At 47.4% G+C, this 25,181-nt stretch overlaps 1 protein-coding gene across 2 annotated transcripts; it reads left to right on the top strand.

Annotated features, from left to right (window-relative positions):
- Nucleotides 1-218: 218 nt before the first annotated feature.
- CNMD (chondromodulin) lies at nucleotides 219-23,898 on the top strand. 2 transcript variants are annotated; one of them, XM_028738446.2, is made up of 7 exons: nucleotides 221-385; nucleotides 3,696-3,836; nucleotides 9,204-9,344; nucleotides 10,805-10,918; nucleotides 17,167-17,320; nucleotides 17,827-18,035; nucleotides 23,493-23,898. In XM_028738446.2, exons 1-7 carry the CDS (start codon nucleotides 311-313, stop codon nucleotides 23,709-23,711), a joined length of 1,053 nt encoding a protein of 350 aa, XP_028594279.2. In that variant the 5' UTR covers nucleotides 221-310; the 3' UTR covers nucleotides 23,712-23,898. The 2 variants fall into 2 exon arrangements, with proteins under 2 accessions (XP_028594280.2, XP_028594279.2); XM_028738447.2 differs by lacking the exon at nucleotides 3,696-3,836 and having other exon boundaries at nucleotides 219-385.
- The last annotated feature ends 1,283 nt before the right edge of the window (nucleotides 23,899-25,181 follow it).

Raw genomic sequence — 25,181 nt, 5'->3', positions numbered from 1 at the left:
CCGCACGTTATTCTTTTTCGGAAACTTTCACAGCTCTTGCTTATGAGACCAGGCATGTGCGTGTGGTACAGCTGGATTCAACAAGCTGGGGAGGTTTTTGTTTTTTTTAAAGTTGAGTTTAGAAACCAAAAGCACCCCAAGCGCACCTTTTCTACCCTCTGGAAACGCCCGCCCCCCTCCGGCTCCTCCGCCGCGCGCCCGCCTTGCCCGATGCGCCGCCTCCCTGCGCGTCGGTGCTGTCGAGGCTCCCGCAGGAGCCGGAGGCAGAGCCGCCCGAGACGGAGCTGGCAGCCGACGTTCCAAGGAAAGGATGGCCGAGAGGCTGGAGAAGGTGCCCATCGCACTGGCCGAGCCGGAGGACGGGGAGCCCGCCCCGATGCCCCCCGTGAGTACGGCACGCAGCACCCCGAGCTGCCCCCCGCTCCCCTTTTCCCAGCCACTTTTCTGCCCCCCTTTGCTGGCGGAAACTTTTTTGTTTTGCAAAAAAGTCCTACTTCTACCTTACAGATGGAGCTCTGTCTAACGATTTCGGAGGGATCTGGGGGATTTGCTGCGGACTCACAAATAATGCAGGGGACGGGGGACGGGACGAGACTTTCTTTCCCAGAAAGAGAAAGCCAACTGTTCTCTCCCTCCCCTCGCAAAGGAGCTGGGGATCTTTCCTCAGAAGACTCACACAATGGCAAAAACAGACAGGGGGTCCCTTCTTCTGCTTCTTGGGAAAAAGGGAAGGAGGATCGCTCACTTAGGAACCCTATTCACTTCTTCTTCCTCCTCTTTCTACGTCCCCCCCCCCACTCCATTTTGGCACTCCATTCCAGGCACCCCCCTCACGCGTGTGGCTTGAGACATCTTGGAGAGAGGCGCGTGATGTGTGTGCTCTGCAGTTCTTGTGCAAAGTGCCTCGGCTAAGGTACTTTTGGCCTGCCCCCCACCCCCAGCATGTGCAGAGCGCCTCAAAGTGAGCATATGCAGAGGGCAGGTTCCCACTCCCCCCCCCCCAAAAAAAAGACCAATGCAATCAGAAAAAATACTGTACCTGACTCACACATCTTTTTATGGCTTTGCAGTTGGCTGATTGGGCAACTGGCCAGGCGGAAGAAAGTCTGGTTTTAGTTGGAACCTCTCTGACACAGCTAGGACCTGTGCTCCAAATAGTATAGCAAGCTAGTTAACTTGGGTCTGTGCCCAGAGGCCCACCAGCATCAAAATACAAGATCCAGACAGAAGGGTGATTCACTAATTCACAGCGTTCCCAGGACCCACACACACACACCTCCCAAATGATGGTGTTGCACCTACATTCCACCCTGAGGGATTCAGATCTCTCCCCCTACCCCCATGGCCCCATGGACCTCCAGCTGGACGTCAGGATCAAAGTACAGGGGTGTGGGGAACCAGCAGCCACTAGCAGAAAAGAAAAGAAGACACTGGAAAAGCTGACTTGGGTCAAGGTGCTGGAAAACCTGGAACAGGGTCTGATCTAGCAAGGGATCGATTCAGAACTTAGTTTTCTTGATCATTGTGAATCATTTCTCTATTTATTATTTTTATACTATCCCTTATCCAGAAGCATCTCAGAGCAGCACACAAAAACACATTTAGAAAACCCATGCAATCAAGCAGTTCAGCAAAGGACTAAAAGGAGCCAAATCTAACCTAAGTCCTCCATGAAATGCCCACATGAAAAAGATGGATCTTTAATTGCCTTCCAGAGGCCTCATTGTGCAAAGTGTCACTGTGCAAAGTGCATCAGGGCATTGGCAAAACCTTGAACTGAGACCCATAGTGAGTAGGCAGCCAGTACAACTCTGGAGGGATAGATGTTCCCACAGCAGTGGGGTGAAGCTCCACTCCATGGTCTGCCAATGACCCCCTGCTTTACATGCTGCTTCTTCACCCAGTGTTGCAGCCAGAGCCATCTTCTGTGGCTCTCCCACAAGAGAGCATCACAGAAGTCCAAGCTGACATGTTACAAACAATCTGTGCCAGGTGCCTGTGACGTTCAGGCAGCCAACATTCCACAGAACCACCTCAACAGCCAGGAAGGGTCTGTGCCAGGGAAGGAGCCCATTTCACCTGCATACCTGAGTATAGACATATAGCTCTTTAGTCAGTAGCTCTTTAGGAAGGAAACAGGCTACCAGGAAAAATGGCTGCCAGGGACAGGATTTGGTACTTCTTCAAATACTGTAACAGAAGGTGCTGCTTGTCTCTCTCCCCGCCCCCACCCCACCCCACCCCCAGCACACAGTTGCCCCTTTGTGAAGCTGCTACTTCCAGATTAATATGCTCAAGATTGTACTGCACAACAGATTGCCTAGAAAGAATGGAGGGTCTGGCCCAAGGCCATGTCGTAAATTCACAGCTGAGGTGGGATTTGAATCAGATATTTGAAGCATGAAATACATGGTACTTGAATGTCAGCCCATCGTGGCAAACGCCAGAACACGCCAGTGCCTCTTTTCCCTTGGCATACAGTGGTACCTCGGGTAATTTGTTCTGGAGGTCCGTTCTTAACCTGAAACTGTTCTTAACCTGAGGTACCACTTTAGCTAATGGTAAAGTGGTAACAGCCGCTACGCCACCGTGCGATTTCTGTCTCATCCTGAAGCAAAGTTCTTAACCCGAGGTACTACAGTGGTGCCCCGCAAGACGAATGCCTCGCAAGACGAAAAACTCGCTAGACGAAAGGGTTTTCCGTTTTTTGAGTCGTTCTGCAAGACGAATTTCCCTATGGGCTTGCTTCGCAAGAGGAAACGTCTTGCGAGTTCTTGCAAGTTTGTTTCCTTTTTCTTAAAGCCGCTAAGCCGCTAAGCCGTTAATAGCCGCTAAGCCGCTAATAGCCATGCTTCGCAAGACGAAAAAAACCGCAAGACGAAGAGACTCGCGGAACGGATTAATTTTGTCTTGCGAGGCACCACTGTGTTGCTGGATTAGCGGAGTCTGCAACCTGAAGCGTCTGTAACCTGAAGCGTCTGTAGCCCAAGGTACCACTGTATTGACTTGTCATCTCTACTTGGAAGCAGAAAGGCCAGTGCACACGAGAAGTTGCCATCCTGGCAAGTGTTTGGGGTTTACTGGGGGGGGGGGTGCACAAGTATCTCATTTCTTATGTCATATTAAGATGTTTGGAAGTGGAGCATTTCCCTTACAGGAGGGCTGGTAGGTGGAAATCTGGACAATAGGTAGGTTTGCACCTGCCTGTCTCCCCATTAATGTAGGGGTGTCCACATGATGTCCTCCACATCCCAATGTTGTCCTGGACTTTCCCCCTCTAAATGAGGAGTTTTTCAACCTTAGGAAGTCTGAAATGGCCAGAATTGAACCCAAACCCCTCCCCCACTAATGGACAGGCAGGCAGGCACAAATCCACATTTTGCTCCAGTGTGGACAAGCCTTTGATCTCTCCCTATCCTCCTGGATGTGAGCCTCTGCCCTCTTTCTTTTCTCTCAGTCTTGTGTAGACATGCATGTGCACACCCCAAATTCAAAATACCCCCTTCCTTGACTGCTTGGTACTTTTGTTGTAATTTTTAAGAGGGTTGAATGGAATTGTTCCTCACTCAGTTTCTGAGCAAAGACTTTGTGTGCCCCGTGTGAACCTCCGTGGCTTCACTGCAGATCAAGCACTCGTCCTCCAAATGGCCTCTGCCTCTCTGATTCAAGTCACTTTGCTTCCCACCCTGCTGCAGGCATACTCAGCTGTGATGGCAAAACCCTCTAGTACAAGGCGGCTGCTCAGGATTGGGGCCATGGTGCTTATTGGCGGAGCCATCCTCCTACTCTTTGGGGCCATGGGAGCCTTTTACTATTGGAAGGTGACTGACAAAGAGGTGAGAAGTGAGGGATTTGTTTGGATTTTGTTTGGATCAGATACATTGGGCTCAGGGCTACCTCTGACTGGGCCATGAATGAAAGTTAACCATATTCACCAACAGTTTCTGAAGCTACCAGCAGACCCCTAAGCTGCTCTCCTCACAGTGCCCCAAACCATTCCCAGAAATAAGGACTGTGTGCAGGAGACCCCTGGTATTTTAAACAAGGCCAGGTCTGTACTCTGTGTGCTTCCAGGATCCATTTCAGGGGCCAGGATCCATAAAGCTGAGCTACAAAATGTGATGCTGGTACCTTTTGATGTGTGAAGAAAAATGCAAAACAAGCAGCAGTTGTGGAACCAGACCCTGCACTGGAAATTGTCTGTTATCCTTCATTCTTCAAGTGAATAAACTTGTTGATAATCAGGGGGTAGCAGGGGTGCCAACATGAATGAAAAATTTTTGTGGGGGCCCATGTAAGCCCTGCAGAATCAGTCACATGACACAGTGCATGCACACCATTTGAATGGAATTCTCATCAACTTTGGGGGACTCAGCCCCCTCAAATATTTTATTGTGGGGGCCAAAGCCCCCAGGGCTGCTATGGAGGGTAGGCCGAATGGAACACTTGGGTCTATTGTCACCATCTGGTAGCTGTGGCAAATGTGTTGCACTGGGTGGCTTCTTTAGTGTGTCTTCTAGGGAGCCTTATTTAAAGGCAAAGGACTTCTGACAGTTCAGTCCAGTTGCAGACGACTCTGGGGTTGCGGTGCTCATCTCGCTTTACAGGCCGAGGGAGCCAGCGTTTGTCCGCAGACAGTTTTCTGGGTCATGTGGCACAACAAAACACCGAAACCAATGCAGCGCATGAAAAAGCCGTTTACCTTCCCGCCAGAGTGGTACCTATTTATCTACTTGCACTTAGATGTGCTTTCGCACTTCTAGGTTGGCAGAAGCTGGGATGGAGCGGCAGTAGCTCACCCCGTCGTGGGGATTCGAACCACCAACCTTCTGATCAGCAAGCCCAAGAGGCTCAGTAGTTTAGACCACAGCACCACCCACATCCCTTGAGCCTTATTTAGTGTGCCTCTAATTCACAACAGAATTCAACAAGAGTTTCTGTGGCATATAAGGCAGATCTTGTGCTTTAATTATTAGTCTACAGCAATGTGTTGTGGACGAAGCTGCAGTTTTAAAACTCCAGATCCAAATGTTTCCGTTTTGAACACAGAGACGTCCCTTATTCTGTCAGGTTTCATTTACAATTCAGCCAGCAAAGTTTCAATAAGAAACACAAACTGCCTTAGCATTTCTTCTTGATAGTTTGCCAAGGTCTTCAGATATTTTATTTCCTCTCATTCTGGCATGGAGATTTCTTCTCTGCTGCTCTTTTACAGCCATAGCAGGATAGAAGGTGCTACTAGGAATAAAATAAATAATATATCTGCATGCAGCAGATACAATCCAAGCACAATTGCTCACAATTCCTCACAGGGTCCCCTTTCTCCATTCTAGGCCTTGCTTTCTACATGAAAGTAAGTAGGATCTCTAGAAATGTTTGGATTGTTGACTTTAATTTTGTATATTTTGGTTAAAAGAAAAATACTAGGTATAATAGAATTTCTTGGATGCCTTGATCCAAGTTTGGAAAAAATACTTTTTGGTAAGTGAGCCCCAGCAGAGATTTAAAATCAGAAAATATGCAGCCAAGTAAAGTGTGGAAATGTTGTTGTTGTTGTTTAGTCGTTTAGTCGTGTCCGACTCTTCGTGACCCCATGGACCAGAGCACGCCAGGCACTTCTGTCTTCTACTACCTCCCGCAGTTTGGTCAAACTCATGTTGGTAGCTTCAAGAACACTATCCAGCCATCTTGTACTCTGTCGTCCCCTTCTCCTTGTGCCCTCCATCTTTCCTAACATCAGGGTCTTTTCCAAGGAGTCTTTTCTTCTCATGAGGTGGCCAAAGTATTGGAGCCTCAGCTTCAGGATCTGTCCTTCCAGTGAGCATTCAGGGCTGATTTCCTTAAGAATGGAGAGGTTTGATCTTCTTGCAGTCCATGGGACTCTCAAGAGTCTCCTCCAGCACCATATTTCAAAAGCATCAATTCTTCGGCGATCAGCCTTCTTTATGGTCCATATGTGGAAATATGGGCTGTTAAAACTTTAAAACGCCCCCTTCTAAGTTGCCCACCTCCCATGTTCCCCACTTCCCTTAGCAAACGAAGAGACCATACATTTGGTAAGTTAAAATGGTTTACTTACAGCTCTTCAGAGGTCCATACAGCATCAAGAAAATACAGGAACTTTAGCTTAAGTTCCAAAGTTGTGAATTTCTAAATATGTATAGAAACACAAAGAAGGCTTGTTTAAGCCCCACAGCCTAAGCTTGGAGCATCCAGCTTTGACCTCCTTACTGGTAGGTTTCACATGATGGGAGAAAGAGAGCAAAGTGTTTGGTAGTCCTTCTTCCCAAGGTGAGGGGGAATGACCTAGCTAAGCCTGGAAGGACAGCTTACTCTTAACCCCTTCATGCAAGAATAGAGCTAAGCATGTTGGTTGTATGAGGCTGATTTATCCCACGTGGATAACTGGATGAAATGGCAAAAGAAACATTTTTGAAATCTAGCACCCAGCAGCTTGTCACTCACAGGTGCCAATTTTTTATTTCATTGAATTTATATCCCATCCTTCCTCCCAAAAGAGCCCAGGCAGCAATCCCATCCACACATATATCCTGACATTTAAATACTTTGTGCCATGTTCATAATGGCAAACTTTGCTATTTAGATATGCTGCTTTAACCCTTTCTTATCAGTTAATGTTTTAAAAGCACTAAAAGTGAAACAGAGTCCCAGAAGGAGTTCTTTTAAACAACATTTCCCCTGAAACTTGGCACGTGGGTTGGGGGGTTATTCTTCTGGCTGTAGAGGTTAGATTAATAATAATAGTGGTGGTGGTGGTGGTAGTAGTAGTAGTAGTAGTAGTAGTAGTAGTAGTAGTTTATTACTTATACACCGCCCATTCGGCCGGGCCTCCCCAGCCACTCTGGGCGGCTTCCAACAGAATATTAAAAACACAATAAAACATCAAACATTAAAAACTTCCCTAAACAGGGCTGCCTTCAGATGTCTTCTAAAAGTCAGATAGTTGTTTATTTCCTTGACATATGATGGGTGGGCGTTCCACAGGGCAGGCACCACTACCGAGAAGGCCCTCTGCCTGGTTCCCTGTAGCTTTGCTTCTCGCAATGAGGGAACTGCCAGAAGGCCCTCGGCACTGGACTTCAGTGTCTGGGTTGAACGATGGGGGTGGAGACGCTCCTTCAGGTATACTGGGCCGAGGCCGTTTAGGGCTTTAAAGGTCAGCACCAACACTTTGAATTGTGCTCGGAAATGTACTGGGAGCCAATGCAGGTCTTTCAGGACCGGTGTTATGTGGTCTCTGTGACTACTCCCAGTCACCAGTCTGGATTAGTTGTAGTTTCTGGGTCACCTTCAAAAGTAGCCTCACATAGAGCATATTGCAGTAGTCCAAGCGGGAGATAACTAGAGCATGCACCACTCTGGTGAGACAATCCACTGTCAGGGTCTCAGCCTGCATACCAGATAGAGCTGGTAGACAGCTGCCCTGGAAACAGAATTGACCTGCACCTCCATGGACAACTGTGAGTCCAAAATAACTCCCAGGCTACACACCTGGTCCTTCAGGGGCACAGTTACCCCATTCAGGACCAAGGAGTCCTCCACACCTGCCCATCCCCTGTCCCACAAAAACAGTATTTCTGTCTTGTCAGGATTCAGCCTCAATCTGTTAGCCGCCATCCATCCTCCAATCGTCTCCAGACACTCACACAGGACCTTCACTGTCTTCACTGGTTTTGATTTAAAGGAGAGTTAGAGCTGGGTATCATCCACATACTGATGAACACCCAGCCCAACCCCCCCTGATGATCTCCCCCAGAAGCTTCATATAGATGTTAAAAAGCATGGGGGAGAGGACAGAACCCTGAGGCACCCCACAAGTGAGATCCCAGGGGTCTGAATACTCATCCCCCACCACCACTTTCTGGACACGGCCCAGGAGGAAGGAGCGGAACCACTGTATAACAGTTCCCCCAGCTCCCAGCCCCTCTAGACGGTCCAGAAGGATGTCATGGTCAGTGGTATCAAAGTCCCCTGAGAGATCCAGCAGAACTAGGAAACAGCTTTCACCTTTGTCCCTAGCCCGCCAGAGATCATCAACCAGCACGACCAAGGCAGTTTCAGTCCCATGGTGAGGCCTGAACTGGAAGGGATCCAAATGGTCCGCATCCTCCAGGCGAGCCTATAGTTGTTCAGCAACCACCCACTCAATCACCTTGCCCAAGAATGGAAGATTTGAAACTGGGCGATAGTTGGCCATTTTGGCTGGGTCCAAAGATGGGGTTTTTTTAAGAAGATGCAGCCCAGTATCAGGGAGTACCAATCTTCTTGGACAGTTTGCACATTTGGAATGTTGAGAATTGCAGTTTTGAGACTGCTTCCTGGGCATCAGTCACAAAATATAATTTTGTGCCACATTGCAGAAAACCATTATGGGGTGGATGGAGCCTTTTACTTGCACATGGACAGCCTTCCCCAACATCATGCCTTGTAGATATTTAGGACTACAACTGCCTTCACTCCCAATATTGTGAGTTTTAGTCCAAAACACCTGGAGGATACCAGGTTGGAGAAGGCAATCCTCGTGCAAGGAAGAGACTCCATCCATTCCATAATGGTTTCCCGCAACCCTAAGCCTTTGCCCTAAACCTTGGGCAAGTGCCCAAGGCATAAAAGATCCCAGAGGGTGCACCAAGACATCACTCACATGCAACTGGGTATCAAGGACCATAGAAGGTTTCTGTCAGCCTTGAATTTAACTTTTTTAGCTTTACTGTAACTGAACATTGCCTTTCTGTTAACTCTGGAAAACATTTTAAGGTCATAGAAGTTGGTAGTAATCTGCATATACCATAGCATGATTAAGACTTCAACAAGAGGGTCTGCCTTGCCTCCTGGAAACTTCTTGGCCCTTGGATTTCATCAGCATCTAGGGGTGAACCATTCTAATGGCCGGAAAGCAGGCAGAGTGATTTTTCTCGCAGATGAAATGGTAACTGGCTATCTAAACCTCACCAGGATCTGACCATGACAATGAAGCCAAAGAAAACCCCTTCACATTCAAATCACCATCTCTCAGTGCAGATAAGAATAGCAAGTGAGGATTTGACCCACCATGAGTATTGGGACGATAACATTTTGAGAGCCATCGTAGGTATGCCAGCATCAGCATGGATGCTGAGATCTTATCTAGGTAGATAGGTTTCTACCAAAGTCATCATCTTTTCCCCCTTTTTCAATCCCAGGTCTACAATGTCCATTACATGATGAGTATTAATGGGAAGGCACAAGAGGTGTCAATGGAAATAGATGCTGGGAACAACCTGGAAACCTTTAAAACTGGAAGTGGTGAGGAAGAGGCTATTGAAGTTCATGATTTTCAGATTGTAAGTATGGTTGGCTGAAGGTTTTTTTTCGGGGGGGGGGGGGCGTATCCCAAGAAGGAATGGAGGAAGCAGTGGTGAACTTTGGGCTTTCAAATTTCAGCAGTGCCCTGTATGATGCCAAAATTTGACACACACACCTCCACCTCTTGCCTTCCGTTCTAAGTCATTGTTGCGGCACCCTCTCGGCTTGGCTCCCAGGGCTGGCAAGCCAGTCATGCTCCCCTCAGTATGCATTTGGAGTGAAAGCACCAAGGCAGCAGTGGGTGGGGGAAGAAGAGAACATGGAAATTATTTATTAGGCTCAGTGTTCATTTCAGTTGGGGTCCAAGCCTAGTTTTTTTACTAAGACCACTTTGGCTGCCATGTACAGAATTTTAAAAAATCATTTAACAAAAATTATATACCACTTGATTGTGAATAGAACCTCTGAGCAGTTCATCAAAAACGCTGAAGGCGAGGGGATGTAAAAGCATCTCTGATTATTCTCCTTGGCCTCTCAATGGCCTATGATACCACTGACCATGGAATCCTTCTGTGAAGACTGTGAGCAGGGAGAACAGGGCACTGCTGGGCTGGAACAGTGCCTGACCTTGCTAATGGACTGGATGAGAACCAACAAACGGATGCTCAATCCAGCCTAGACTTAAGACATTTCGAGGGGGTGGTTCCTGTGCCCAGATGAGCAAGATTAGTTCTGGATGGGGTTGCACTCCCTTGGAAGAAGCAGGATCACAGCTTAGAGCTACTCCTGGATCCAGTCCTGTCATTGGAGACACCAGTGGCCTTAGTGGCACTGAGGGCCTTCTACCAGCTTGCGCTGGAAGCCCAACTGCAGCCCTATCTAGATGGGAATAGCCAGCTTTAATTGTCTTTGCTCTGATAACCTCCAGGTTAGGCTACTGCAATGTGTTGTATGTGGGACTGCCTTTTAAGATGGTTTGGAAACTACAGCTAGTGGAAAATGTGGCTGCTTGAATGTTAACTGGGACAAGAATGTGTGAACATATAACACTGGTTTTGGTCTGACTGCAGTAACTGTCAATTTGCCCAATTCAAGCTGCTGGTTTTAACTGTATACAACTCAGTAAGCCTGTAACTAAAGTTCCCCATGTGAACTTTCCCAGACCTTGAGGCCCTTCTACATATGTTGAGAGGAAATGCCTTCTCTGAAATAGCCGACTGTTTGTGGAATGCTAGCTCTAGGGAGACCTCCCTTATCAATATTTTGGTTCCTGGGAATTCCTCATTTTCCTGGTCATTTGAGAGTACCGGTGATATAATTGCATTGTTAAATCTTTTTAAATATTATTTTATTACTGTACTTTTTACTTGGTAGTGAATAACTTTGGGTCTTTTTTAGTGGGAAGCAAAGCATTTTATGTTAAAAGCACTTCTGTATCTTGCAGCAGTTGGGTGAGCACCTCAACATTTATGTTAATAACCAAGGTCTGTTTTTCTAGGGCATAAGTGGAATTCGTTTTGCTGGAGGAGAAAAATGTTACATTAAAGCCCAAGCTAAATCTCACATCCCTGAAGTCAGTGCAATGACCAAAGAGAGGATCTCTTTGGACCTGGTAGGTAGTCACCAAAAATATGCTTACACTGACAGCAAAGCTATGTTTGAAGGATTGTCAAGTGCAAGGGAAGGAGAAAGGCTTTGTGATGGGAAGTGTGAAGGTGGAGGGGGGCCCTAGAGAACCTCCTGAAAGCAGCAGCAACACCAAGGAGCCCATAAAGCAGCTGGGGAGGTTTCAGCTGCTCTTTAAGGTGCAGCCCAGCCTTGCCACCTCCTCACTTTTTGGCTAAGCTCTGCTACTGCTGCTCCCCACTTGGGCCAGGTCTGGCTTTCTTCAGCAGCAGCATCTTCCAGGAGAGGTGCTCAGTGAAAGTCTGCAGCAGCCAAGGGATCCTTGGGACTGGTGCTTAGAGGTGGCCCATCCCATTTCATCACCTGAGGCAAAACGGAAATGTGCTGCCTCCTGCCCCCCCTCCAGCCACCATCACTTCTGCAGCTGCCAGAACGCCTCCCTCTTGCCAAGTTTCAGAGAGAGGGAGGTGTTCTGGGATGAGGTATTGCTGCTTGTTTCCCCACCCCTACAGTGGAGAAGACAAGCACCAAGGCCTTGCAGAACGCCCACCTCTGGATGAAACTTGGCAAGATGGAGTCCAGAGGTGGCAGAAGTGGTGGGGCAGGTGGGGAGCTTTCTCTTGAGCTTCTGCTGCCTGAAGCAGCTGCTTCACCCTCACTAATGGGTGAGCCAGCTCTGCCCCCCCCCCACTTCTGTAACGGTGTGCAGGAGGGGCTTGAGCTGTTCTCTTGGTTCCTCTCGGCTTCTGCCTGACAGCAGGCAGGACTGGGCAGGCACACAAGGCAGCCTGAGCCCCCCCCCCCTCTGTGCCTTGGTTTGTTTGCCTTGGAAGCAGGCTGATCCCTGCCAGCAGCAGGACTGTGTCTGTATGGCATGGCTTGAACACCGAAAGAAGAAACGCATGGCAGTGGGCAAGCTGGCTCTGATCCTATGCAAAAGAAGCTGCTGTGAAGCAAGTCAGTATAAGGGAAACCCATATAAATTTACACCAGATCCAAAGCCCGCTCTGCAGAATGGGACTGCTGTGTCCTAATCCCCTGGCCTACCTGGCAGACAGTGTGCCAAGATGAAGTTCCAAGTCCAGAAGCCAATCCACACAAGCCAAGCCCAAAGATCAGGAAACAGTATGGAGTCAGTCCAAGTAAGCCAAGTTCAGCAGTCAATCTCGAAGTAGAAACCCAGGAAGGTCCAAGGTGAATCCCAGGCGAGGTTCCTCAACATGGGCAGTTGAGTGGACACAGCAGCTCCCTTTGCTGCCTTCTGACACTGTGTCTGCTGATTGCAGCATCTGGGCTTGATGAGGCAAGTGACCCTCACCTGCTCTCTGCTTGCCCCAGCTGAGAAATTGCAGGCCTCCTTCCCTACCTGGCCAGCTAGTGATCTAGGCTGCAGGCCCTGGCCTGCCTCTGCTTCCTGGAGTGTCCCGCCCGCTGTTCCCTACATCTTAGGACCTGCCATGTTTGTGGGGACGGGGGCCTCTCTGGCTCTGGGTCCCACTGCTCAGCTTCCTGTGCACTGGCCTCTGTCCCCTCATTATCCTCTGTCACCCCATGAGTGTTGTCTATCCCAACCTCTCCTTCCCCATCCCCAGCTTGCTCCCGTGTGACCCACTCTGAGCTGAACCCCTTGCCAGGATCCTCTTCCTCCTCCCTGAAGTCCTGGCAGTTCTGTTGCTGTCAGAAGGATAAGAGTCTTTAAAATAATTCTGTGCCAGGTTACATGACCAAGCTGAACAGGCTTAGGATCCACCTGAGCCCAAGCCGAAGCCCTGGTCCCACCTGCATTGCACCCCCAGAACATCTCTTTTTGGCCTCTGTTCAATCGTCTGGGCCCCCAGCCAAGCAAGTGTTTCTTGGGCTGAGCCAGGGTTGGGGACTTGACCTCAGATGAGCCTAGTTGAGCCAAGAACCAGCTGGCTGAAGATGGCCTCCTTCATTAACGATGTCCTTGGAGGGCCAGTCTGAGGCATCACATTTTAGGAAAATTGCAGGGGGAAGGACTGAGCAAATGAGAGAGCTTTTGGCATGGAAGGCATGTGAGAGAAGTGTTGCAGGGGGAATTGTTTACTGACACTGAGGGAACTGGGTAGTCAGAAGTTTCTTTAGGATGCACCACTTAGGGATGGTTTAAATTTTAGTGAATCATTCCTCAGAATATGAGGTTAGGTTTAATTACCCCAGAGATCCATTTTATGATACTGTGAAAGATTTGGTTTGGACTGGATACAGCTTCCAGTTCCACTGTTAAGCTAATATGATAGCTCTGATTAAAAGTCTTGTTCAGTGAAAGCAATTATATTGACCCAAAGCTTGCAGTGCAAGTTAAAGAAAGCCTTCATTTGGAAGTGCACCCTGTAGGTCTTTTCATTTTCATATTCGAAGAAGTGTTGGAAAATGGCACTGACTGAACTAGAAACTAAGGAATCCAAATATTTTTTACATAAGAGAGCTGCTATTCTGTAGCTGCACTGCAGAAACATTAAAATGGAAGCAGAGGATAAAATTCAGATTGCCCTCTGAGATCACTTTAAGTACCACACACTAGATCAATTTTATTTAGCCAAGTTGTTTGCACAATGCCATTATTGATTTTGTAACTGGCTCCTAGGCTCTCTAGCTAGTGATATTTTTTAAAAAATGTTTTTATCCCCTTCTTTTGCCATTTTAAAATAATAATAATCTGTGAAAGCCTTTTAGAAATAAAAATAACTAGCATGGACTTCAGAAAACCAAATTACCTCAGACTGGAGATAAACCACTTTCTGGTTTTTGGAAATGCTAGTTTAATTGGCCATTTTATATTCAATATCTACTACAATGAAATGTGCACTAAAACATTTAGGACATAATATTGTGCTTTTCTTTTGCTGTAAGTGCAAAAATTGTCATAATGCAACACTAAAGTAACAGAGTCAAGGCGTTAGGGCAACTGAATTACCCATCATGTGCATTTGTGCTTTCAAACACCAGCATACACTCCAACTTTCATCTGAGAAATGTTGGAGGGTATGCTGCCCCTTTGGCCCCTGTGTTTCGGCTGGTGGCCCCAGGAGTTCTCACCCCGCCCCTTCAAGGATCTTGGAGGCCAGTGATTTCTGTGCAGAGGCTCAGCACAGAGGCTGACGGACCACAGCACCCCCTACCAGTGACCAGAGGAGGTAGTTCATGCCATGGTCAGCCTCAACAAATGGTCAACACCCGTTGTCCAAAGGCAGCAGAGCGTGGCAGTTGTTCATGTGGGTGATCGTCCAGTGGCGATGCCAAGCCTGTTGCACTGTAATCAATAAAATTGTGGCCTACTATAATCCAGCACCAGGCTGTGTTTGCTCCCATTAAGGTCTTCCCTTAACTGTGGGACCCAGAACACCCACCAGAGTGGCTAGCAAAAGTGCCACTTTCCCTGCACCTGGTTGCCTTTAATTTTATCCTGAGTTCTTCTTTGAAAATAGAGAGTTTCTTGGGACAGCTTGAGTCACAGGGACAGCTGAAGGAGGCAATTGCCTTAGGCAGCAGGTGCTGAGGGCTGGGGACAGAGCTACGACTGCCATGCCACCAGCTTTGCATCTGCTGTGCTAGCCTGCTGCCTTCAAGGGCTGTGCAATGTACCGTATTTTTTGCTCCATAAGACACACTTTTTCTTCCCAAAAAGTAAGGGGAAATGTCTGTGCGTCTTATGGAGCGAATGCGTGGTCCCTGGAGCCGAATTGCCCAGGGGCAAAAAGCAGATCATGTGTTTTTTTTTAAAAAAAAAAAAAAGAGGGAAGTGGGTGTTGAAACAAAGCAGCTGTGCTGGTCCCGGGGGGGGGGTGTTACCGTGTGGCGTGGTCTGAGTCCGGTCCTGGGTCGAGGGTCGGGAGGCTGTCTGTCAAGGGCGAAGTGGGGTCCAAGGCAAGGAGCCGGGCGTGGTCAGGAACTCCGGAAAAGCAGGTCAGGGTGCTGGCAGGAACAGGTTTCCAGCAATGTTGCTCCCGCAACCTGGGACTGGGCTGACTGGCCTTTAGCTCCTCTGGGGCCTAGGGTGGTCCCGGCCCACAGGTGATTCGCCTCTCCTGGCCTTAAGGAGAGCACTCCTCCTGAGAGAACTTAGTTCCCTCCGCCTCTCTACCTGAGCCTCTGCAACTCAGGAGAGGCTGGAGGGTTACTGGACCCAGAGGCAACCTCACCTTCCCTGACAGGGCCGGGAGAGGAGCACCTGCAGGCAATGGGTCCTCCATCACCTCCGGAGCCAGAGTGGATTCATCGGGTGTCTGCTCCTGAGGATCCGGCACAGGTGAGGGCCCTTCACATTCAAGCCCCTGCCCTGGCTCAGCCGGCCCTGGAGGCGGGGACTCCTGTGCAGGCTGGGATTCTTCAAGTTCAGCCTCTGAATCAGATTCCCAGGCCATCACAGCAGCTGATTGTTTGCCAATCAGGAGCGAGATAAGGGACGCTAGAGATAAAGGAGGCTGCCTGGGAGCGGGGAGGGAAAGACAGCAAACTTGCAAGGAGAGGAGACAGGAAGACTAAAGCAATGAGGAGAAAAATTAGAAGAAAAGGAGGAGTAAAAAAAACTGCTCCAGCTAAGGAAAGGACACTAAGGCAAACAAGAGGGAAGGGAGTGTTGAAAGGAAGCAGCTGATCGGTAAGGGATCGGGAGGGAGATAAAGGAGGCTGCCTGGGAGGGGGGAGGTAAAAGCCCATGGATCCTCAGGATTTTTACATTGGGTCACCCCAAATTCACCATCAGATCACATAGCATGTTCATGGCTACAGCCTGCACCAAAAAAACCATGCACTCACTGTTTCATGGGGCTGCAATGGCGCAATAATGTGGTTACAAAGCATGGATCCACATGGATCCTGAGGATTTTTGCATTGCGTCACCCCAAATTCACCATCAGATCACATAGCATGTCCATGGCTACAGTCTGCACCAAAAAAACCACACACCCACTGTTGCCTGGGGCCGCAATGGCGCAAAAACGTGGTTACAAAGCACGGATCCACATGAATTCTCAGGATTAAGTGCGTCTTATGGGGTGAAAAATATGGTATTTTCCTTTCAGCAGTATTGGGGTAAGATCCACCTACTAGTCCAATTGGCTTCTGTCTGGTCCTTGAAGGCGGGTGCCAACAAAATGACTTGAGGCAGCCCATCTGAGCCACCCCATCTGCCACAGAATTGAAGTCAAGCCAGCAGGATCTCTCGGCACCTGAAATCTTATTCTGATAAGGTGATCTTGCCCTTGCTGAAAGAGAGGCAAGCTTGGACCTCTTAGGAAATGCAAAAAAAGTACCTAATCCACAAGGTGGGTTACGCTTGCCGGCCAGCTCCCATTCATCCACATGAGATGATTAATGGCCAGATGAAATGATTTCCTGGCACTGGGCATGGGGCTGGGGGAATCATCTCAGCCTAACGCTTCTGTCTGCCATATGCCTGGATCCATGCTGGCTTGCAGTACAGGGGCTGCCACTGATTTACAAAGCAAAGCCTAATCTCCATCACAGTTCTGAACTGAGCTCCTTGTGAACACTGAGTCCTGAGGTTTTTGTCTTCTAGAAACAGTGTACATAATTCTAGACATAAAAACAAAATTCGTAATTCAAGTTGTTCCAGGGAGTGAGAGAAGCACATAACAACCATGTAGTGTGTGCAAGATTCTTGGTCGGAGATGTGTGCAAATTGATTTTTCAACCTGCAGGATACTATGGAGGTGATAGCATCATGATGGCACCCAAAATCTTGCATGACTGAATAACTTCATAATTACTGTTACAGATAGGTAGCCGTGTTGGTCTGCCATAGTCAAAACAAAAAAAAATTCCTTCCAGTAGCAGGAAGGAATCTTTAGTTGGTCTTTAAGGTGCTACTGGAAGGAATTTTTTTTGTTTTTTCATAATTACTGCAGTCAGAACACACAATGTTGTCATAGCTTTTAAGCACTTGAGGACACCATGGATCCCTAAACAGTTAATAATCCTGCCAATAAAACACCCTTTAAAAATGTTGTAAAGTGTCATTTTTAAAAAGTGAAGCCAATTTCACTCTTTCCCTTAAACCTAATAAGACCGGCTCTGGTAATAGCTAATCTCAAATGGAATTGAAATTGGAAAGAATGAAAGTAACCCAAAATGTTCTTTTTTTGCTGAATCCTTGACTATTAGCACCCAATTTCACATGCAACACATACCATACCCTTTGTCCGTCAAATTAACAGCAGATTTATTTATTTTCTTACTCTCCTTTTACAGGAAGGTGAAATTATGCCAGCTAAATTTGCTGAAAATTCGCTAATCTGGGTCGCTGCAGGTCAACCCATAAAGAACAATAATTTTCTGAGTCCCAAAATTTTAGAGCTCTGTGGAGATCTACAGATATTCTGGCTTCGGCCATCCTATCCAAAAGGTAACATTTATTTAACAGTGCACCCAGTTCCTTTAAATCCTAGACTTAGGCCATCTTTGCTCATCCAAATTAATTTCATTCTGGGGGAGGCCTAGGGAGATCCTAGAGCCAGACTCATTAGAAGGCAGTCTACTGGCTTATACTGAATCACAGCCCTCGGCTATGCAGCCCAGTGGCACCTATTCTGAGAGGCACAGGTCTCGTGACATAGGCCCTATGAGGAAAGGTTACAACATTTGGGGCTTTTTAGTGTAGAAAAATGACAAACTATTTTTCGGCTGTCATCGGGATTTGGAGCCCCTCAAGCCTCCCCAGTGGTGCAGAGGCGCTTGATCTGTTGTTTAGAGATGCAGCTGTTATGTGTGGTGCACCCCGTGTAAAGAACTCATACATTGCAGGACAATGGAAGTAATTGAATTTCAACTCTTTTAGCCTAGTGGGTTCTTTCAACCAGCACTTAGCTGAACCTATTTAAATGAGTCATGTACCCCAATGTCTGTCTGCAGTCGGGCAGAGAAGAGAGAGAGGAGCTATACGGAAAGCACGCCAAGCTCAGACAAACTTGGATCTGGATCAGTTCAACGCTGCTGCTGAAGAGGTGAATACGAGGCCACGAACCACCCAGCGGACTCAGCAGCGTAGACGACAGTCTAACGCTACCCGGACTTCTGAGCAAGACACCCAGCCAGCCTTTAACCCAGACAATCCTTACCATGTGAGTATTTGTTAGCAATGGAATACATCCACTGTCTTGGTCAATGTGCATCTCCCCAGGCGCTTCTACAGAACGCCCCTGAAACCGCCTCATTCTTCCATCTTCTGGTACTGACCAAACAGGTGAGCCAGGAGAGCAGTCAGCCAGTCACTGACTTAGGTGAGCTGAGGTTTCTACTCTGTGCAGTTTCAGATGAAAACTACGTTGCTGAGCCTTCTGCATAATAAGGAGGGAGCATCTGTTTACAATAGGCAAAAAAATGAAACACACCATAGTTTGTTCCTGGAAGGACATGGACTGCATCTGGGTGCTTGTAAGCAGCAAGAGAAAAGGGAAGCCTGGGTCGCCTGTTATTTTCTCCCACGTTAGACAGCACAAGAGCAAGGATCAGGGCCAAACTCAGTAGTTCTGCCCAAGGCGCTCCATGTTTTCCCCTCAATGGCTGGGCATAGCATGTGAAAGGGGGCCCTCACTCCTATACCTGACCCCACACAAAGGCATCTCTGGAATCTGAAACACCAACCAAGAGGCAGGAATATGAAAAACCAGCATCTGATAGATGACCAGGATGGATGAGGGGACCACGGTAGAACTAGGTCATTCTCGGAGTCTTGGAGCAGAGAACTGAGGTGAAACGCTTCCAGGGATTTCAGTATTGGACATGCCTTTCCTTCAGTCTTTCACATGCAGCAGCCAACTGTGCCAGTTATTGCAATCATCCTGTACCGTCCTCAAAAGTTAATCTCAGTGGTTTGAGTTTAAGGGAGGATATAAGATAAAAATTTGTGCATTATATTAATTAGTAATAAATTGCATTTTCTGTCAGATAACGGAAGATACTGACAAAAATTACAGATGGCAAGTGAAAAGCCAGCCTACTTGTGGTAACATGATATGCATTTTCTTCATAGTTCTTTCACTATTTCTTTTAAAAAATAAGTTTAATCAAGTCAGCAAAGAACAAAGATGAACACCTGCCAGGAAAAGAAAACAAATACCAGCCAACAGCATAACCCAGGCATGGCCAAACTGGCTCTCCAGCTGTTTTGGGACTACAACTCCCATCATCCCTAGCTAACAGGACCAGGGGTCAGGGATGATGGGAACTGTAGTCCCAAAACAGCTGGAGGGCCAAGTTTGGCCATGCCTGGCATAACTCCTGGTCACATTCAATGCAGCTGCTGGGGCTGAGGGAGGCAGAAGGCCATCAATATCCGAGAGATCAAGTTTCCTATCAGAGGCATGCGCTCGCTGTTCCCAGGGCACTCTACATTTTGCACACGATTCATGCCTTGCACACAACGGTTGGGAGGAATGTTTTCGCCAAAAATCTCAGAAACCTCCTCAGGAGGGCTTTAAACTGACTAATGTGGGGGAGGGAGACAGTGCTCCTGAAGGTAGGAGTCTATCAATTGATGAAGATGATAATCCAAATGCCATAGACCAAATGGAGCAAACAGCACACAGACCTAGTGGTGGGAGGAAAAAATCCTTAAATAAGAGACACGAGGGAATGATTAATGGACTTCAATGTCTGTACACTAATGCGCAAAGCATGGGAAATAAACAAGACGAGCTTGAGCTCTTGGTACAGCAAACTAAATATGACATAATAGGCATCACTGAAACCTGGTGGGATAAGTCCCACGATTGGAATGTAATAATGGAGGGATACAATCTATTTCAGAGAAACAGACCAGACAAGAAAGGAGGAGGAGTGGCGTTATATGTCAGGGATGTGTATACCTGTGAAGAGATCCAAGATTTAGAACCTCAAAGCCAAAGTGAGAGCATTTGGGTCAAAATTAAGGGAGAGAAGAATAACAGAGACCTCATTGTGGGAGTTTACTATAGATCCCCAAGCCAAACGGAGGACATAGATGATGCCTTCCTGGAACAGATGGCCAAGCATGCAAAAGGAAGGGAGATGGTAGTAATGGGGGACTTCAATTACCCGGATATTTGTTGGATGTCAAACTCAGCCAAGAGCATAAGGTCAAACAGATTCCTCACTGGACTTGCAGACAACTTCATTGTCCAGAAAGTGGGAGAAGCAACAAGAGGAACAGCCATTTTAGATCTGGTCCTAACCAATGTTGATGACCTGGTTAGTGGGGTAGAAGTGGAAGGATCATTAGGCGCGAGTGATCATGCTCTTCTGAAGTTTACTATACAGCGGAAAGGAGCAGCCAAGCATACTAGGACTCAATTTCTTGACTTTAAGAAAGCCGACTTCATAAAACTTAGGGAAGTGCTGGGTGAGATCCCATGGACAGTAAGACTAAAAGGAAAGGGAGTTCATGATGGCTGGGAGTTTGTTAAGAGGGAGATAGTAAAAGCACAACTTCAGGCAATACCAATGAGACGGAAACATGGAAGGTGCCTAAAGAAGCCAGGGTGGCTATCTAAAGAACTTTTAAATGAGTTAAGACTAAAAAAGGATGTGTACAAAAAATGGAAAAGGGGGGAAACCACCAAAGAGGAATTCAAACAAATAGCCAGCACGTGTAGACACAAAGTCAGAAAAGCTAAAGCACAGAATGAACTCAGGCTTGCTAGAGAGGTTAAAAGCAACAAAAAAGGCTATTATGGGTATGTCCGTAGCAAAAGGAAGAACAAAGAAACCGTGGGGTCACTCAGAGGAGAAGATGGTGAAATGCAAACAGGGGACACAGAAAGGGCTGAACTCCTCAATGCCTTCTTTGCCTCAGTCTTCTCTGATAAAGAAAACAATGCCCGACCTGAAGAATTTGGAGCAAATAATTCAGCAGAGGAAACACAGCCCAGAATAACTAAGGAGATAGTACAAGAATACTTGGCTAGTCTAGATGTATTCAAGTCTCCAGGGCCAGATGAACTGCATCCAAGAGTATTAAAAGAACTGGCAGATGTGATTTCAGAACCGCTGGCAGCCATCTTTGAGAATTCCTGGAGAACAGGTGAAGTCCCGGCAGACTGGAGGAGGGCAAATGTTGTACCTATTTTCAAAAAGGGGAAAAGAGAGGACCCAAATAATTACCGCCCAGTCAGTCTGACATCAATACCAGGGAAGATTCTGGAGCAGATCATTAAGCAAACAGTCTGTGAGCACCTAGAAAGGAATGCTGTGATCACCAATAGTCAGCATGGATTTCTGAAAAATAAGTCATGTCAGACTAACCTGATCTCGTTTTTTGACAGAATTACAACCCTGGTAGATGAAGGGAACGCAGTGGATGTAGCCTACCTTGATTTCAGCAAGGCATTTGACAAGGTGCCCCATGATATTCTTGTAAAGAAGCTGGTAAAATGCGGTCTTGACTATGCTACCACTCAGTGGATTTGTAACTGGCTGACTGACCAAACCCAAAGGGTGCTCATCAATGGTTCCTCTTCATCCTGGAGAAGAGTGACTAGTGGGGTGCCACAGGGTTCTGTCTTGGGCCCGGTCTTATTCAACATCTTTATCAACGACTTGGATGATGGACTCAAGGGCATCCTGATCAAATTTGCAGATGACACCAAACTGGGAGGGGTGGCTAACACCCCAGAGGACAGGATCACACTTCAAAACAACCTTGACAGATTAGAGAACTGGGCCAAAACAAACAAGATGAACTTTAACAGGGAGAAATGTAAAGTATTGCACTTGGGCAAAAAAAATGAAAGGCACAAATACAAGATGGGGGACACCTGGCTTGAGAGCAGTACATGTGAAAAGGATCTAGGAGTCTTGGTTGACCACAAACTTGACATGAGCCAACAGTGTGACGCGGCAGCTAAAAAAGCCAATGCAATTCCGGGCTGCATCAATAGGAGTATAGCATCTAGATCAAGGGAAGTAATAGTGCCACTGTATTCTGCTCTGGTCAGACCTCACCTGGAGTACTGTGTCCAGTTCTGGGCACCACAGTTCAAGAAGGACACTGACAAACTGGAACGTGTCCAGAGGAGGGCAACCAAAATGGTCAAAGGCCTGGAAATGATGTCTTATGAGGAACGGCTAAGGGAGCTGGGCATGTTTAGCCTGGAGAAGAGGAGGTTAAGGGGTGATATGATAGCCATGTTCAAATATATAAAAGGATGTCACATAGAGGAGGGAGAAAGGTTGTTTTCTGCTGCTCCAGAGAAGCGGACACGGAGCAATGGATCCAAACTACAAGAAAGAAGATTCCACCTAAACATTAGGAAGAACTTCCTGACAGTAAGAGCTGTTCGACAGTGGAATTTGCTGCCAAGGAGTGTGGTGGAGTCTCCGTCTTTGGAGGTCTTTAAGCAGAGGCTTGACAACCATATGTCAGGAGTGCTCTGATGGTGTTTCCTGCTTGGCAGGGGGTTGGACTCGATGGCCCTTGTGGTCTCTTCCAACTCTATGATTCTATGATCCTATGGTAAATGAGCAAGGTGAATAACAATGTCCTTAGGAAAGGCATTGCCAGGCAGGTGCCTTCTCAAGGTCCTGGAGGCCCCCTCCCTGTCAGAAATAGAGAGCAGGTCTGGACAGCAGCTATTAATCCATGCCAGGAAGAAACAGATCCCACCATCCTCTGCAAGACCATCTTCCACACCTTGAACCCATGAGTTCTGGTGATTATAATTATCATCCTCACCAACCACTCCTTTTTCTTCTGATGGCTTAACCAGACTTTTCTCCATATCACTGCTGCCCTCCTAATCCGAGGACTCTGGAGAGCTGAGATCAACTTCAGAAGGGTAAATGTTGTCCTGGTTTCCCCTCTGTGCTTCATCCCCAACTTCCTCTCTCCTGCTCATCCATTTTCTCTCAGTTCCACTATAATTACCTCTCTGTAAGCAGTAGTCAGTAGCTGAAAGCATTTGCTGTGTTAAATTGAAGAAACTCAGTCAATGGGAAACTGCACTGACCTGCTACACTAAACTTTTATGGAAGCTCGATTATTGGGGGGTGGGTTGCATAACATTTTAGTCACCATCAAAGAGATCTTCTATGCCAGTGATGGCCAAACTTGGCCCTCCAGTTGTTTTGGGACTGCAATTCCCATCATCCCTGACCACTGGTCCTGTTAGCTAGGGATGATGGGAGTTGTAGTCCCAAAACAGCTGGAGGGCCAAGTTTGGCCATCACTGTTCTATGCCCGTGCTGCTTGCCCAAGGCCCGTTCCCCCAAGCACCACTCACATTTCGCTATTAAGAAGTTACACTGACTTTCCCAGCACCTGCTGCTGTAATAGGACTTCTTTCCCATTTGCATTCCCCACTTAAGTGTACAACCAAATAAGGCTGAGTGCCTGAAAACAAGTAAGTCAACCCCACATGAGTTTCAGTATTAAACTTCTAAAGATCAGTCTAGAATCTAGAGGTCAGCTACAACATCTTTGAAATCCAATTTAAAAGCAACTGAATCTGTGAATTAATGGCCATGGTGAATTCTTGCTATTTTTATGATACTTAATGAAATGTACCACTAAAAAACTGTGCTTGTTATATTTCAAATTTCAGCAGCTGGAAGGGGGTGAAGGGATGACCTTTGACCCACGGCTAGACCATGAAGGAGTCTGCTGCATTGAGTGCAGACGGAGCTACACACATTGCCAGCGGATCTGTGAACCTCTCCTGGGATACTACCCGTGGCCTTATAACTACCAAGGCTGCCGTTCCGCTTGCCGGCTGATCATGCCCTGCAGCTGGTGGGTTGCTCGCATCTTGGGTGTGGTGTGAAGGAAGAGGGAAGTGCAGGAGGCTGTCCTGGGCAACCAAACAGAAGCAAGAATATCTCTGCAAGTGAATCTGTTTGTATGTATGTTAAATTATCCCAGAAAATGACATTGGCTGATGTAGATGTAAGTAAAGTTAAAACCTCACGTTAATATTTTATTAGTTTTACAAATAAAGTATTGGAAACCTAGACGCCTTCTTGAAAATAATCACCTCCAAGACCTGCTGAAAGTGAAAATTTAAAAAGGAATCTTATACATTCTGAGCCAGATCAACTCCTTCCCCTTTAAAAATTCATCCTCTCCTACCCAAGCTGTCTGTTATTAAATAGATGTGAACATTTGTCCAATTAGATTACTAGACCTAATGCTTTGGGGAGTAGCTTTCAACTACAGTGGTACAGTGGTGCCCCGCATAACGAATGCCTCGCAAGACGGAAAACCCGCTAGACGAAAGGGTTTTCCGTTTCTGAGTTGCTTCGCAAGACGATTTTCCCTATGGGCTTGCTTTGCAAGACGAAACGTCTTGCTAGTCTTGCGTTTTCCCCCCCGCTCCCCCCCCTTTTCTAAGCCGCTAATAGCCTTTTAGCAGCTTAGCCGCTAATCCTTTAATAGCCGCTAAGCCGCTAATAGCGCTAATCCGCTAATAGGGTTGCTTCGCAAGACGAAAAAACCGCTAGACGAAGAGAATCGCGGAATGGATTCTTTTCGTCTTGCGAGGCACCACTGTAATAATAATAATAATAATTTATTATTTATACCCCGCCCATCTGGCTGGGCCTCCCCAGCCACTCTGGGCGGCTTCCATAAAAACCAAAAATACAATAAAATCACACGTTAAAAACTTCCCTGAACAGGGCTGCCTTAAGATGTCTTCTGAATGTCAGGTAGTTGTTTATCGCTTTGACATCTGCTGGAAGGGCGTTCCACAGGGCGGGCGCCACTACCGAAAAGGCCCTCTGCCTGGTTCCCTGTAGCTTTGCTTCTCGCAATGAGGGAACTGCCAGAAGGCCCTCGGCGCTGGACCTCAGCGTCCGGGCAGAATGATGGGGGTGGAGACGCTCCTTCAGGTATACTGGACCGATGCCGTTTAGGGCTTTAAAGGTCAGCACCAACACTTTGAATTGTGCTCGGAAACGTACTGGGAGCCAATGTAGGTCTTTCAAGACCGGTGTTATATGGTCTCGGCGGCCGCCCCCAGTCACCAGTCTAGCTGCCGCATTCTGGATTAGTTGTAGTTTCCGAGTCACCTTCAAAGGTAGCCCCACGTAGAGTCCATTGCAGTAGTCCAAGCGGGAGATAACCAGAGCATGCACCACTCTGGCGAGACAGTCCGCAGGCAGATAGGGTCTCAGCCTACGTACCAGATGGAGCTGGTAAACAGCTGCCCTGGACACAGATTTGACCTGTGCCTCCATGGACAGCTGTGAGTCCAAAATGACTCCCAGGCTGCGCACCTGGTCCTTCAGGGGCA

Source organism: Podarcis muralis, chromosome 8 (assembly GCF_964188315.1).
Source record: "Podarcis muralis chromosome 8, rPodMur119.hap1.1, whole genome shotgun sequence".
Lineage (NCBI taxonomy): Eukaryota > Metazoa > Chordata > Lepidosauria > Squamata > Lacertidae > Podarcis > Podarcis muralis.
This window is presented reverse-complemented; position numbering and strand designations above follow the sequence as displayed.

Bases quoted from the DNA above. Each gene is read 5' to 3' on its own strand.
- CNMD (XM_028738446.2), top strand. From the start codon at position 311: ATGGCCGAGAGGCTGGAGAAGGTGCCCATCGCACTGGCCGAGCCGGAG. The intron at 3,837-9,203 runs GTGAGAAGTGAG...TTTCAATCCCAG, and splicing joins GGAAGGTGACTGACAAAGAG to GTCTACAATGTCCATTACAT. The intron at 10,919-17,166 runs GTAGGTAGTCAC...CTCCTTTTACAG, and splicing joins AGAGGATCTCTTTGGACCTG to GAAGGTGAAATTATGCCAGC.